General features: G+C 38.8%; 1 protein-coding gene and 1 non-coding gene across 2 annotated transcripts in view; one reads left to right on the top strand and one right to left on the bottom strand.

Annotated features, from left to right (window-relative positions):
* The window catches only part of CEP128 (centrosomal protein 128), a 469,424-nt gene that overhangs the window by 205,641 nt on the left and 250,016 nt on the right, over positions 1-13,767 (top strand). Inside the window, exon 17 of the mRNA XM_052647177.1 lies at positions 12,393-12,585. Within this exon, the coding sequence (XP_052503137.1) occupies positions 12,393-12,585 (193 nt within the window). The remainder of the gene's footprint in view (positions 1-12,392; positions 12,586-13,767) is intronic.
* On the bottom strand, positions 8,558-8,629 carry TRNAS-GGA (transfer RNA serine (anticodon GGA)). Its single transcript has one exon. It is a non-coding gene; the product is annotated as a tRNA-Ser (tRNA).

Below are 13,767 nucleotides of genomic sequence, written 5' to 3'. Positions count from 1 at the left end.
AAGAAATTAACAGTATTGTGATTGAACGTTGAAATTTACTTGACCTTATAAAATTTTCTCTCATACTTTCAATACAGTGATCCTGTGTGTACCTCACCATTTTTATAGAAGCCAATCCTGACTTGTATTTATGCTGCTGGCATAGAAATTTTAGAATATACATGTTTTGCTTCTCAGAATTTTTAAGCTAAAAGTTTGCTGTGCATTAATAAAGCATTTCTCTCTTTTTTTCTTTTCTTTTCCCAAGTCCACAATTCTGACAACAAGAGCAATGTACTTGGAATTTCCTTTCAAGTTAAAATCTTTATCATTTCTGAACAGAAAGTTTTCACTGCTGTTGTTCAGTTAAATTATGAGAGCCAGAGATGACTCTTAATCATAGCTCTTTAATTCGGGAGCGAGTGAGCTGTTTTCCCTTATCATTTAATGGGGTTGAACTTCTGATCAGACAAGTTTTAATGCTGCATGAGGCAACTGTAGCTCTACAGTGTAAAAAGGTCGTGATAAGCAATACTACGCTGACCAACTGACTAAGGAGGAATTGAATCTATTTACTAGAAAGATGGCTCAGGTTATTGATGGGCTACAGTACTGTAATTCCCGTGAACTATGACTGGACAGCCCTATAAGTATTGAAGATAAGATCTGAAATCAAAGGACAAAAGCTATATGGAAAGTAGAATTGCTATTCAGCTAGTCGATGTTGATGTCTTGCAGTATTAGAAGGACCTCTGATGGCATTTTGTAATTGTTTTCATAAATCTGCCAAATGAATTTCTCCTTTTAGTGTTAATTCTAGAACTTAGACTGGGTGGAAATTGTGTTTCTGTTGCTTTGTTGGCAGTGGTAACATAACATAAACATGAAACCCAACTAAGATTTGGACCTTGCTCATAGATAAAATAACCAGTGAATCTAAGAATAATGCATGACAGAGAGGAAGAGGGTTGAGATGGTTTTTAAGTAAAGCAGGGTGTTCCCATAGACAGGGAACTTGTTTTTGTCAAAAAACCCTGACAAAGCATTTAGAGGGTAAATTTTATTCAGTTTAACTGAGAATTTACTAAGTAGCTTCTATGCCTCAGTACTCTATTACATGCTGTGAAGATAAAAATGAATTAAGAAATGATCCCTGGACTTCCCTGTTGGTCCAGTGGCTAAGACTTCACCCTTTCAATACAGGGGGTCTGGGTTCCATCCCCTGTCAGGGGACCAGATCCCACATGTCACAACTAAGACCCAGCTCAGCCAAATAAATAAATGTTAAAAAAAAAAAAAGATCCTTCCTTTTAAGGAACATGTTGCCTAGAAAAACTGACACTTCTGTAGATGGTTTCAATATTAGATGTAAGAGCCATAACGGGAGCAGAAGCTGCCTTGGAGGCAGATGCTAAGGATAGATCTTGCAGCCAGCCAGGTAAACAGGAAAGAATATGCATACTGAGTAAACAATCGTAGGAATGGCCTGGAAGAGAACCAGCATGATAAATGCCAAGAAACGCCAAGTGATCTGGCAGTATTACATACACCGTGAAAACATGAGACAGAGGATGTCAAGGATGGGGCTCCAGAAGGAGGCCGAGTTTAGATCCATCAAGAAGAGCATCGTATGCCATTTTAAAAGCTTGGGTCTGCTCTGCATTTAGTGGGGGACCATGAAGGAGTTTTGAACAGGAGAACCGTATGTTCATATTTTAGAAGCATCACTCTGATAGTGATGTGAAAGGTGGATTACAGGTGGGAAGACCAAAGGAAGAAGATCGGTTAAGAGGTCTTTGGTGAGACCCAGGTCTCTGGCTGAGGTAGGGTGAAACTTGTAATTTAGGAAGTTGTAGCAATTCATTGGAAGGGACAGACTCAAGAAATATTTTTATAATAATATGCAAGTAATGTTTAATGTCATGTTAGAGGCTGATGGAGAAGGAGACATCCAGGGATTTCCATTCAGACTAGAAGACCCCAGTCAGTGGTTGGTATTGGAATAGATAGGTATGCACAGTCCTAGGTAGCAAGCTAGCAGAAGTATTGGAAGAGTTTCCACTACAGGAGTTAATATCCAGAAAGTTTCATTTGAACAGGAAGGCCTACAGAGAAGCAGGGACAAAGGCATAGATCAGAGTTTTAGGTTCAAATCATGGAGTGAAACGAGAAGTAGCAAAGACACCTTCAGTGAGAAAACAGGGACAGGTCATCAGCTGTAGACCCGGCAGGCACTCACTTTCAGGACGGACCCACACCACTTGGAGGCATCTCTCTTGATCTCAGATCTTAAGTTACCGGTTTACAATAGTAAATAAAAAAGCTGGTGTCAGCTGCTGCTCATCACAAGACAAGAGCCTTGGGACTCTTTTGTTTACAGAGCACATTTAATTCTGGGAGGCTGGTATTAATTCTTCTCTGAAGATGCGCAAAGGTGAATTGATATGGTTCTTTGGCTATGGAGCTCTTTTCCTTCTTGGCCTTTATCCCACTGTGTTGAAATTCCCATTTACTCTTTTCTTGTTTCCTCATCTGTAAGCTTTCTGTGGCAACACCTGTGTCTGTCCTATTCCTTGTTGCGTCTTTAATGCTTACCGTAAGTAAGTAACTCAGTCATGTCTGAATCTTTGTGATCCCATGGACTGTAGTCCTCCATGCTCCTCCGTCCATGAAATTCTCCAGGCAAGAATACTGGAGTGGCTTGCCATTTCCTTCTCTGGGGCTCCTGAAGGGAAAGTTAGAATTGGATGCCTCAAGTACAAGGGAGCCCCTGGGGCATGTTCATTATCGGAGTGTTCCTTTCCTTTGTAAAGCACTTCTGACTGCCGGATTGTTTCATTGTGAGCCATTCAGGGGCCATTGCACTTCTGATGTTAATGTACTGAATATGCACCCCAAAGATCTTTCCTTTGGGATAGATGAAATATTCCTAGATGCAGAGAAAGTGCTTACCATGGGGTTGGCTAAATGCTCAATAAGTAGTATTTATTTTTTATTTTTTTAAGAAAGCATAGACTTGCTGCATTTTCCTGCTGCACTGACTTCCTCAGGTTAACTATCACCAATGAATAAGGAACAAGCAGGTTAGATTTCAGAAATACATCAGATCTCAAACTGGTATTATTTGATCAATAGTATTTAAATTATAAGGTTATATATCAATATATAAAAAGTATGCTTCCAAGTTATTCAGGTATTTTCCTATTTGGTATCATCCCAAAGGGACTTTCCAGTTGGCTCAGTGGTAAAGAATCTGTCTGCCAATGCAGGAGATGCATATTCCATCCCTGTGTCAGAAAGACCCCCTAGAGGAGGAAATTGCAACCCACTCTGCTATTCTTGCCTGGAGAATTCCATGGACAAAGGAGCCTGGCAGGCTACAGTCAGTGGGGTTGCAAAGAATCAGGCATGACTGAACACACATGCACATCATCCCAAAGAGTCATACCTTCTGTAGTATAACAAGCTCCGGGAGCTGGTGATGGACAGGGAAGCCTGGTGTGCTGCAGCCCATGGGGTCGCGAAGAGTTGGACCCAACTGAGCGACTGAACTGACGTTCTATAAGGTAACAAGTACTTGTTTTTCTCTACTGTTTTAGAAATAGTGTCACTGAAGCAGTTTCAGAGATCATGAAGTTTGACTTTTTATTTTGTAGATGAGAAAGAGACCCTGGGAGTTTTGAGTTTTACCTAAGGACATAAAGCTAGTTTCTGGAAAGGGTTTGGGAACCTGGAGCTCTGAAATCTGGGCCACTGTTTTTTTATTCTGATTGTGTGACCTATACTTGAATATAAACTTTATATTTGCGAATATTGTCTTTTTAGTGATGTGGATTAAAAAAAAAAAACTATTATGAGAAGTTTTGTTGTTTTTGTTCAGTTGCTAAGTCATGTCCAACTCTTTACAACCCCATGGAGTGTAACACACCAGGCTCCCCTGTCCTTCACTGTCTCCTGGAATTTGCTCCAATTCATGCCCATTGAGTCAGTGATGCTATCCAGTCATCTCCTCCTGCCTTCATTCTTTTCTAGCATCAGGGTTTTTTCCAGTGAATTGGTTGTTAACATCAGGTGGCCAAACTACTGGAGCTTCCAATGAATATTCAGGAGTGATGTCCTTTAGAATTGACTGGTTGGATCTCCTCGCAGTCCAAGGGACTCTCAAGGGTCTTCTCCAGCACAATTCAAAACCATCAATTCTTCAGCGGTCAGCTTTCTTTATAGTCCAACTCTCACATCCATACCTGACTACTGTAAAAACCATAGCTTTGACTAGATGGACCTTGGTCGGCAAAGTGACGCCTGCTTTTTAAAGTGCTGTCTAGGTTTGTCATTGGACTCATATTTAATTCTTGTTGAAGGTTGCAAATGATCATCTAGTATTTTATTCTTCCAGTGTCGACAGCAAAATGTGATACAGATACTCAGGTATCTTCTTATGGTGGAAATATCCTTAGGTCGTACACAGGGAACTCACTCAGTTTAACTGGCGGAATTATTTTGTATTTTCTAAAATGAACTATAAATATAGGTATATTTCTTCTAGATGATATTCAAACCAAATAAAAAAGTAGAAAGTTTTATTGAAAGAATTACATTTTGAGGTTGATTTCAATTTTAATTTGCAGTTCTGGATTAATTCTCATTTTGGTAACCTAGCACATTCTAAAAAATTAACTATCCTTTTTATCTCTGGTTTTTTTAATGAAGGAAGCATGGTAGTTAAAAGCAGCAAAGTTATGGTTCCTGATATTATTGCTAACTCTATCAACTATAATCTTTCTATTTGAATTTTCTATTATTAGCTCTGAGTCACTCCTTAATGACTTCTGGTGTATTATTCCACTAAGTCTCACTGGAGGATTCACACAGATTTAAAATATCACTATGATTGTTTTACTAGATACATAAAAATATTCCCACCTAGTTGCAAGCTGTCAACTAAGAAGGTAAAAAAAAAAAAAACTGATTTAAAGTTTTTTTGCCCTGTTTTTGTTTACTTAGCAATATTTGTTGATATAGTTAAATAAATGAGCCTATTATGTAATCTGTAAGATACTCTTGTGAGTGGTTAAATAGAATGGCGTTTGCACTGTGATTTATAGCCTTGTCATCTAATTATTGTTTGGAATTGGTGAAGTTATTCGTGTACTGTGTTCCAAGCTGTTTCTCCAAGATACTTAATGAAAGGTAATGGGTATTTCTCTAACAAACTCTGATTCTCCCAATTGATTATTGGTTGGTTAAATTTCCATAAATCAATTTGTTTTCTAGGATTAACAATATATTGTGCATACTTACTCAACTCATAACAAGCATCTAACTATGACCTGTTTTTAATTTTGTATGGCAGTCGAATAAAGGCTCAACAGGAATTAACTGAAGCCATAGGTCTTATTAGTTGGCTAGGGCTGCCATAGGAAAATTGGGTGAATTAAACAATAGGTATTTATTTTCTCACAGTTCTTTGGCCTAGAATTCCAAGGTCACTCAGTGCTAGAACTGGTTTCTGGTGAGACTTCTTGCCTCATAGACAGTCATCTTTCATGTGGGGGCTAAGGCCATGGTTGGAAGAGCTGAAGGTTAGGAGTCAGAGAGTGTCTCTTCTTCAAGGACAGTACCCTTAAGACCTCATTTAACCTTAATTACTTCCCTAAAGTCCCTGTGTCTAGGGTTTTAACGTGATTTTGAGGGAAGTATAATTCAGCCCATAACACAGATCAAACCTGATTATTGTGTTGTTTCAGATAATTTTTTGTTATTCTGTTTTTATTGGAACCAGTAGGAGTATTGTTATGATAAAACAGATTTTTTTTTTTGGTATTCTCTTTTAACAACAGGCCAAAGATTGGAATGGAATAAGGAATAGGTAGGAAACCATTGAGAAAAAGGAAATTGAAGGTGTTTTTTACATTTGCTATTAAATCGTTGAGAAAGAACAGGTTAAACTAGATGGTGGAAGCTAGTGATCCCCAGTTTTCATTCCAATCCCAAAGAAAGGCAATGCCAAAGAATGCTCAAACTACCACACAATTGCACACATCTCACACACTAGCAAAGTAATGCTCAAAATTCTCCAATCCAGGCTTCAGCAATACGTGAACCATGAACTTCCAGATGTTCAAGCTGGTTTTAGAAAAGGCAGAGGAACCAGAGATCAAATTGCCAACATCTGCTGGATCGTGGAAAAAGCAAGAGAGTTCCAGAAAGACATCTATTTCTGCTTTATTGACTATGCCAAAGCCTTTGACTGTGTGGATCACAATAAACTGTGGAAGATTCTGAAAGAGATGGGAATACCAGACCACCTGACCTGCCTCTTGAAAAATCTGTATGCAGGTCAGGAAGCAACAGTTAGAACTGGACATGGAACAACAGACTAGTTCCAAATAGGAAAAGGAGTATGTCAAGGCTATATATTGTCACCCTGCTTATTTAACTTCTATGCAGAGTACATCATGAGAAACGCTGGGCTGGAAGAAGCGCAAGCTGGAATCAAGATTGCCGGGAGAAATATCAATAACCTCAGATATGCAGATGACACCACCCTTATGGCAGAAAGTGAAGAGGAACTAAAAAGCCTCTTGATAAAAGTGAAAGAGGAGAGTGAAAAAGTTGGCTTAAAGCTCAACGTTCAGAAAACTAAGATCATGGCATCTGGTCCCATCACTTCATGGGAAATAGACGGGGAAACAGTGGAAACAGTGTCAGACTTTATTTTTTTGGGCTCCAAAGTCACTGCAGATGGTGATTGCAGCCATGAAATGAAAAGCCGCTTACTCCTTGGAAGAAAAGTTATGACCAACCTAGATAGCATATTCAAAAGCAGAGATATTACTTTGCCAACTAAGGTCCGTCTAGTGAAGGCTATGGTTTTTCCAGTAGTCATGTATGAATGTGAGAGTTGGAAAGAAAGCTGAGCGCCGAAGAATTGATGTTTTGAACTGTGGTGTTGGAGAAGACTCTTGAGAGTCCCTTGGACTGCAAGGAGATCCAACCAGTCCATTCTAAAGGAGATCAGTCCTGTGTGTTCATTGGAAGGACTGATGCTAAAGCTGAAACTCCAGTACTTTGGCCACCTCATCCAAAGAGTTGACTCATTGGAAAAGACTCTGATGCTGGGAGAGATTGGGGGCAGGAGGAGAAGGGGATGACAGAGGAAGAGATGGCTGGATGGCATCACCAATTTGATGGACATGAATTTGAGTGAACTCCGGGAGTTGGTGATGGACAGGGAGGCCTGGTGTGCTGCGATTCATGGGGTCGCAAAGAGTCGGACAAAACTGAGCGACTGAACTGAACTGAACTCAGTGATCTCTAGGGACTCATTCTGTTTGGACCACTTGAGTGTTAAAAAATTGAATTGCTAGTGAATATTTTTTTAAAAATCAAGTAAGTGCATTATTACTGCATGGAATTTGTTTTCCTTCTGAGGCATAAGAAGATCTAATAATGCTAGGATTTCATTCTTTTGTGGTAGAAAACAGAATTAAGAAGAAGAACCATGGATATGATACCATATCAGAAGTAGTGTCCTTCTTGCCTTTTTTTTTTTTTTTTGGTAACATAGTAGCCTGAATGGAACTTTTCAAGAAATATAAAAGGGAACATATTTTCTATATACTTTACACTTGTCTTTGGTAGGTATAAAGGCATAATCACCACAAACAATTTGGTGTTCATGTTTTTAGTCCTATTTTGTTTTGATGGGCTGAGCTGCAATCATTTTTGACAAAATTTATGTTTTTTAAATTACTTCATATGCCTGTCCCTTCCTTTTGAATCTTTGACATTGAGGATATCCACCTTGTTGTAATATTTTATTTTGCCCCAGACTCATATTTTCCTCCTAAATTTCCATTTATATCCTCAGTTTTTATTTTGTAGTTTCACTTGTGTTTATCTCTCTAAACCCTCTTCTCTTCTCTCTGTAGATATTCTTTAGGGGCCATTTTATCTGTTCCTATCCCTTTAACTTCCTTTACACTATTGATTTTTTAGTTTGTATCTCTTGACCATATCTCTTGAGCTTTAGATCTATATATCCAATTATTATCTATACTTCTGTGTGTTTTGATCCTAACTTCAGTCTAATTCAGCCTAATTTAACTTCTTAACCCCTAAATCTTTGCTTTTTCTAGGTTTCCTAGTTTATTAAGCTAAAAATTGGCCATCAATGCCGATTCCTCCTTCTTCCTTACCCCCTTATATTTAAGTCTCAAATACAAATGGTTTGGTCCAGTCCTTATTACCATTTTTCACTTGTTTGGAATACTGTAACAGCCTCTTGGCTTCCTGATATTTTCTCCACTCTATCTAGAGAGTATGCTTTCTAAAGAACAGTCACTTCACTTCCTTGTCTCATATTTGTGGTTAGATGGGGATGATGGTATACCTCTCACCCTCATGCTGACTGTGTTTTCTTCCTAAATGCCTTAGTAGAAAGTGAAAGTGAAGTCACTCAGTCATGTCCGACTGTTTGCGACCCTGTGGACTGTCGCCTACCAGGCCCCTCTGTCCATGAGATTCTCCAGGCAAGAATACTGGAGTGGGTTGCCATTTCCTTCTCCAGGGGATCTTCCCAACCCAGGGATCGAACCTGGGTCTCCTGCATTCCAGGCAGATGCTTTAACCTCTGAGCCACCAGGGAAGAAAGTGATCCTTTAATCTGGCAGAATTGATTATCTTTTTTTCTTTTTCTATTTGCAATAGTATTTCAAAGTGGATATTGGGGAATGAAGCAGACTTAATTAAATTTCTACAGTCATAATTTGAAGTTCACATCCTCATATAAGTTGAGGACTTCCTGTATTTCATTCCAGCTCAGTCATGTCCAACTCTTTGCGACCACATGAACCGCAGCATGCCAGGCCCCCCTGTCTATCACCAACTCCCGAAGTTCACCCAAACCCATGTTCATCGAGTCGATGATGCCATCCAACCATCTCATCCTCTGCCATCCCCTTCTCCTCCTGCCCTCAATCTTTCCCAGCATCAGGGTCTTTTCAAATGAGTCAGCTCTTCACCTCAGGTGGCCAAAGTATTGGAGTTTCAGCTTCAAAATCAGTCCTTCCAGTGAACACCCAGGACTGATCTTCTTTAGGATGGACTGGTTGGCAGTGATTTTGGAGCCCCCCAAAATAATGCCTGTCACTGTTTCCACTGTATTTATTTACTGTTTCCTGTATTTATCTAGTGACATACAGACAAGACAAAGGCCTACAAATTGTACAGCAAGTACTATAGCCAGGTCTCATCTCTGCAGGGCGATTTAACTTTAGCTTTTGTTGATCTATCTCCTCCCCCCTTTTATTTTTTATTAAATAATAGCTAAATTGAGATATAATTCATGTACCATACAACTAACCTATTTAGAGTTACCATTTAGTAGTTTTTAGTATATCCACAAAGAGGTGCAGCCATCACTACATGAATTTTGGAACATTTTCATTACCCACCAAAAGACAATCTGGACCATTAGCCATCAGGTTCTTAACATACCTGCCCATCCCACCCTCCTGGTAGCACTAGTCAGCAAGTATTCTGCTTTTATCTCTATAGATTTGTCTGTTCTGGACATTTACTATCAGTGAAGTGAAGTCGCTCAGTTATGTCCAACTCTTGGGATCCCATAGACTGTAGCCTGCCAGGCTCCTCTGTCCATGGCACTTTCCAGGCAAGATTACTGGAGTGGGTTGCCATTTCCTTCTCCAGGGGACCTTCCCAACCCAGGGATTGAACCTGCTAAATGATTCTATCACAGCTACTTTTAATAAACTGGGGCATGTCCAAACAGCATTTTAGACTTCTGGAGGCTTAGAATATTCTTGCTTATGATATGTACTATTCAGGGAGATTGTCCATTAGCTTAATCACATTTATCCTTCTAGTGCACAGCTTCCACTATTTTGCTTCTTTTGGGGTGAAGACTGTTCAGATTATTTAAAGTCAACTAGCAGCTGGATTGGAGAAGGCAATGGCACCCCACTCCAGTACTCTTGCCTGGAAAATCCCGTGGATGGAGGAGCTTGGTGGACTACAGTCCATGGGGTTGCTAAGAGTCAGACACAACTGAAGTGACTTAGCAGCAGCAGCAGCTGGATGGTACTCTCACTTGGGAACATCATAAGACCCAACTGAAATTTTGTTCTACTAAATGTGAAAGTTCTTTTCTCATCCCTGCTTTAAATATTTAAATATTAGCGTTGGTGAGGTTAGAGTCTTTGGAAAAGAGAGTTACTTCAATTAAATTTCCTAGTTTTAAATATGGAAAAATGATGACTTGATCTGACTCAGTTCAGTTCAGTTCAGTTCAGTTGCTCAGTCGTGTCCGACTCTTTGCGACCCCATGAATCGCAGCACGCCAGGCCTCCCTGTTCATCACCGTCTCCCGGAGTTCACTCAGACTCATGTCCATCGAGTCCGTGATGCCATCCAGCCATCTCATCCTTGGTCGTCCCTTTCTCCTACTGCCTCCAATCCCTCCCAGCATGAGTCTTTTCCAATGAGTCAAATCTTCACATGAGGTGGCCAAAGTACTGGAGTTTCAGCTTCAGCATCATTCCCTCCAAAGAAATCCCAGGGTTGATCTCCTTCAGAATGGACTGGTTGGATCTCCTTGCAGTCCAAGGGACTCTCAAGAGTCTTCTCCAACACCACAGTTCAAAAGCATCAATTCTTTGGCGCTCAGCCTTCTTCACAGTCCAACTCTCACATCCATACATGACCACAGGAAAAACCATAGCCTTGACTAGATGGACCTTAGTCAGCAAAGTAATGTCTCTGCTTTTCAATATGCTGTCTAGGTTGGTCATAAGTTTTCTTCCAAGGAGTAAGCATCTTTTAATTTCATGGCTGCAGTTACCATCTGTGGTGATTTTGGAGCCCCCCAAAATAAAGTCTGACACTGTTTCCACTGTTTCCCTGTCTATTTCCCATGAAGTGATGGGACCAGATGCCATGATCTTCGTTTTCTGAATGTTGAGCTTTAAGCCAACTTTTTCACTCTCCTCTTTCACTTTCATCAAGAGGCTTTTTAGCTCCTCTTCACTTTCTGCCATAAGGGTGGTGTCATCTGCATATCTGAGGTAATTGATATTTCTCCCGGCAATCTTGATTCCAGCTTATGTTTCTTCCAGTCCAGCGCTTCTCATGATGTACTCGGCATATAAGTTAAATAAGCAGGGTGACAATATACAGCCTTGAGGTATACCTTTTCCTATTTGGAACCAGTCTATTGTTCCATGTCCAGTTCTAACTGTTGCTTCCTAACCTGCATACAGGTTTCTCAAGAGGCATGTCAGGTGGTCTGGTATTCCCATCTCTCTCAGAATTTTCCACGGTTTATTGTGATCCACACAGTCAAAGGCTTTGGCATAGTCAGTAAAGCAGAAATAGATGTTTTTCTGGCACTCTCCTGGTTTTTTGATGATTCAGCAGATGTTGGCAATTTGATCTCTGGTTCCTCTGCCTTTTCTAAAACCAGCTTGAATATCAGGGAGTTCACGGTTTACATATTGCTGAAGCCTGGCTTGGAGAATTTTGAGCATTACTTTACTAGTGTGTGAGATGAGTGCAATTGTGCGGTAGTTTGAGCATTCTTTGGCATTGCCTTTCTTTGGGATTGGAATGAAAACTGACCTTTTCCAGTCCTGTGGCCACTGCTGAGTTTTCCAAATTTGCTGGCATATTGAGTGCAGCACTTTCACAGCATCATCTTTTAGGATTTGAAATAGCTCAACTGGAATTCCATCACCTCCACTAGCTTTGTTCATAGTGATGCTTTCTAAGGCCCACTTGACTTCACATTCCAAGATGTCTGGCTCTAGGTGAGTGATCACATCATCATGATTATCTGGGTCGTGAAGATCTTTTTTGTACAGTTCTTCCGTGTATTCTTGCCATCTCTTCTTAATATCTTCTGCTTCTGTTAGGTCATGCTGTATAAAATCTTGCTCTCTACCTGATTAGCAAGACCCTTGGGTATATACATTTTTAGAAACAAAATTTAGGAATTTTATCTTATTTTTTAATCTCAGAAATAACATTCTCTTTATAACAAGTTTTTCTAGGTCTATTATGGAGTGCTTTGGATTTTCAAATATTTGTACTAAGCTAATTAGGGGATTAATTGTATTACAACATGAAGTTTAACAGGCTAAACTTTCTGTGGTATTGCCTTTCCAAAGATGATAGAACATACCAAGTATTTTATAAAAATCCAAGAAAATAATTTTCTGCATGAACTTTTAACTGATATAAACCATTATGCAAATTTAAACATTATGGTAATTTTAAATTTTGTTTAAATTCATTAGTTATTGTCCACATTTAGATTATCATGACTTTGTCATGTTTTGGAATGCTGCTGTTTTCTAGAATTTTAAAAATTAGAATAAATGTCATATTTTTAGACAAAACTTCAGTGGCTCTGTGAGGAGCTGAAAGAGAGAGAAAACAGAGAGAAAAGTCTACGGCACCAGCTGATGTTGTGCAGACAGCAACTCAAGAATATGACTGAAAACAAGGAAGCTGAGCTTCAGTGTCTCTTTGAACAGATAGAAAGACAGGAGCAACTTCTGGAAGAGATACACCGAGAGAAGAGAGGTATGTTAATTGCTCTTTCTCTTTTATTTTTCTTGTTTAAGTTCATGAAATGTTAGGGTTGGGAGAAAAATATTCTGTTTCTCTTGCCTTCAGTTTGAACTACAAAATTTCCAAATTCCTCTCCTTTCCTCGTCTCTTGTCTCCTTATCTTCATTTATGGGTCTGGAAGAGAGAACTGTTTCTCTTTGAAAATTTCTCCTTTAGCTCCTGTATCCCTGCTGTGTACATTTCTGTCTGTTGGCCATTTGCAAATGCTAATTAGGTAAGTCATGTTTGTTCTTCCCTAATAAGATGCTAAAATTTATATTTTACTTCACTAAAATACCCATTCACTCAATAAATATTTACTTTGTGTCTATTTTCCCAAATTATTGATGTTGTCAAATTTGTTGACTTAAAGTTTTTTGTAATAGCCCCTTTTTAATTCTTTCAGTTTCTGTAAGATCTGTGCTGATGTCTCTTGTTATATTCCTGGTATTGGTAATTTGTTTCTGTTCTTTTGTTCGTATAAGTCTTGCTGGGGGTTTTATTAGTTTTGTTACTGTTTTCAAAGAAACAGCCTTTTATTTTGAATTTTTTCTGTTATTTGTCTTTTTAGTGTTTTATTGATCTATATTGTCATTTTTATTTCCTTTCTTTTACTTCCTTTGTACACATTTGCTTTTCTCCTGGATTCATAAGTTGGAAACTTTATTTTAATCTTTCTGTTTCTCAATACCGTCATTTAAAATTATAAATTTCCATCTTAATAATACTTCAAATGTATTTCACAAATTCTGGTATATTGTCCTTTTATTATTACTTAGTTTCATTTAGAAAATATTTCCCTTGTGATTTCTTCTCTGACATGTGGAATTTTTTTTTTTAAAGAAGTGTACTACTTACTTTCCAATTATGTAGAATTTTATAGATATTATCAGTTTCTAAACTTAGTACCCTTGCAGTTGTAAAACATACTCCATGATTTCGATTCTTTTCTGAGACTTGTTTTATTACCCCATATGTGGTCTCTGTTAGTAAATTTTCCATGTGCACTTGAAAATAAGTTATGTTCTGCATTTATTGTGAAATGTTCTATAACAGTCACTTACGCTAAATTGTTTCACATTGTTCTTCATTTCTGGTGGTTTCTATATCCCTACTAATATTGATTATTTCTATTACTAACTGATAGAGGATTTT

Source organism: Budorcas taxicolor, chromosome 10, assembly GCF_023091745.1.
Source record: "Budorcas taxicolor isolate Tak-1 chromosome 10, Takin1.1, whole genome shotgun sequence".
Lineage (NCBI taxonomy): Eukaryota > Metazoa > Chordata > Mammalia > Artiodactyla > Bovidae > Budorcas > Budorcas taxicolor.
This window is presented reverse-complemented; position numbering and strand designations above follow the sequence as displayed.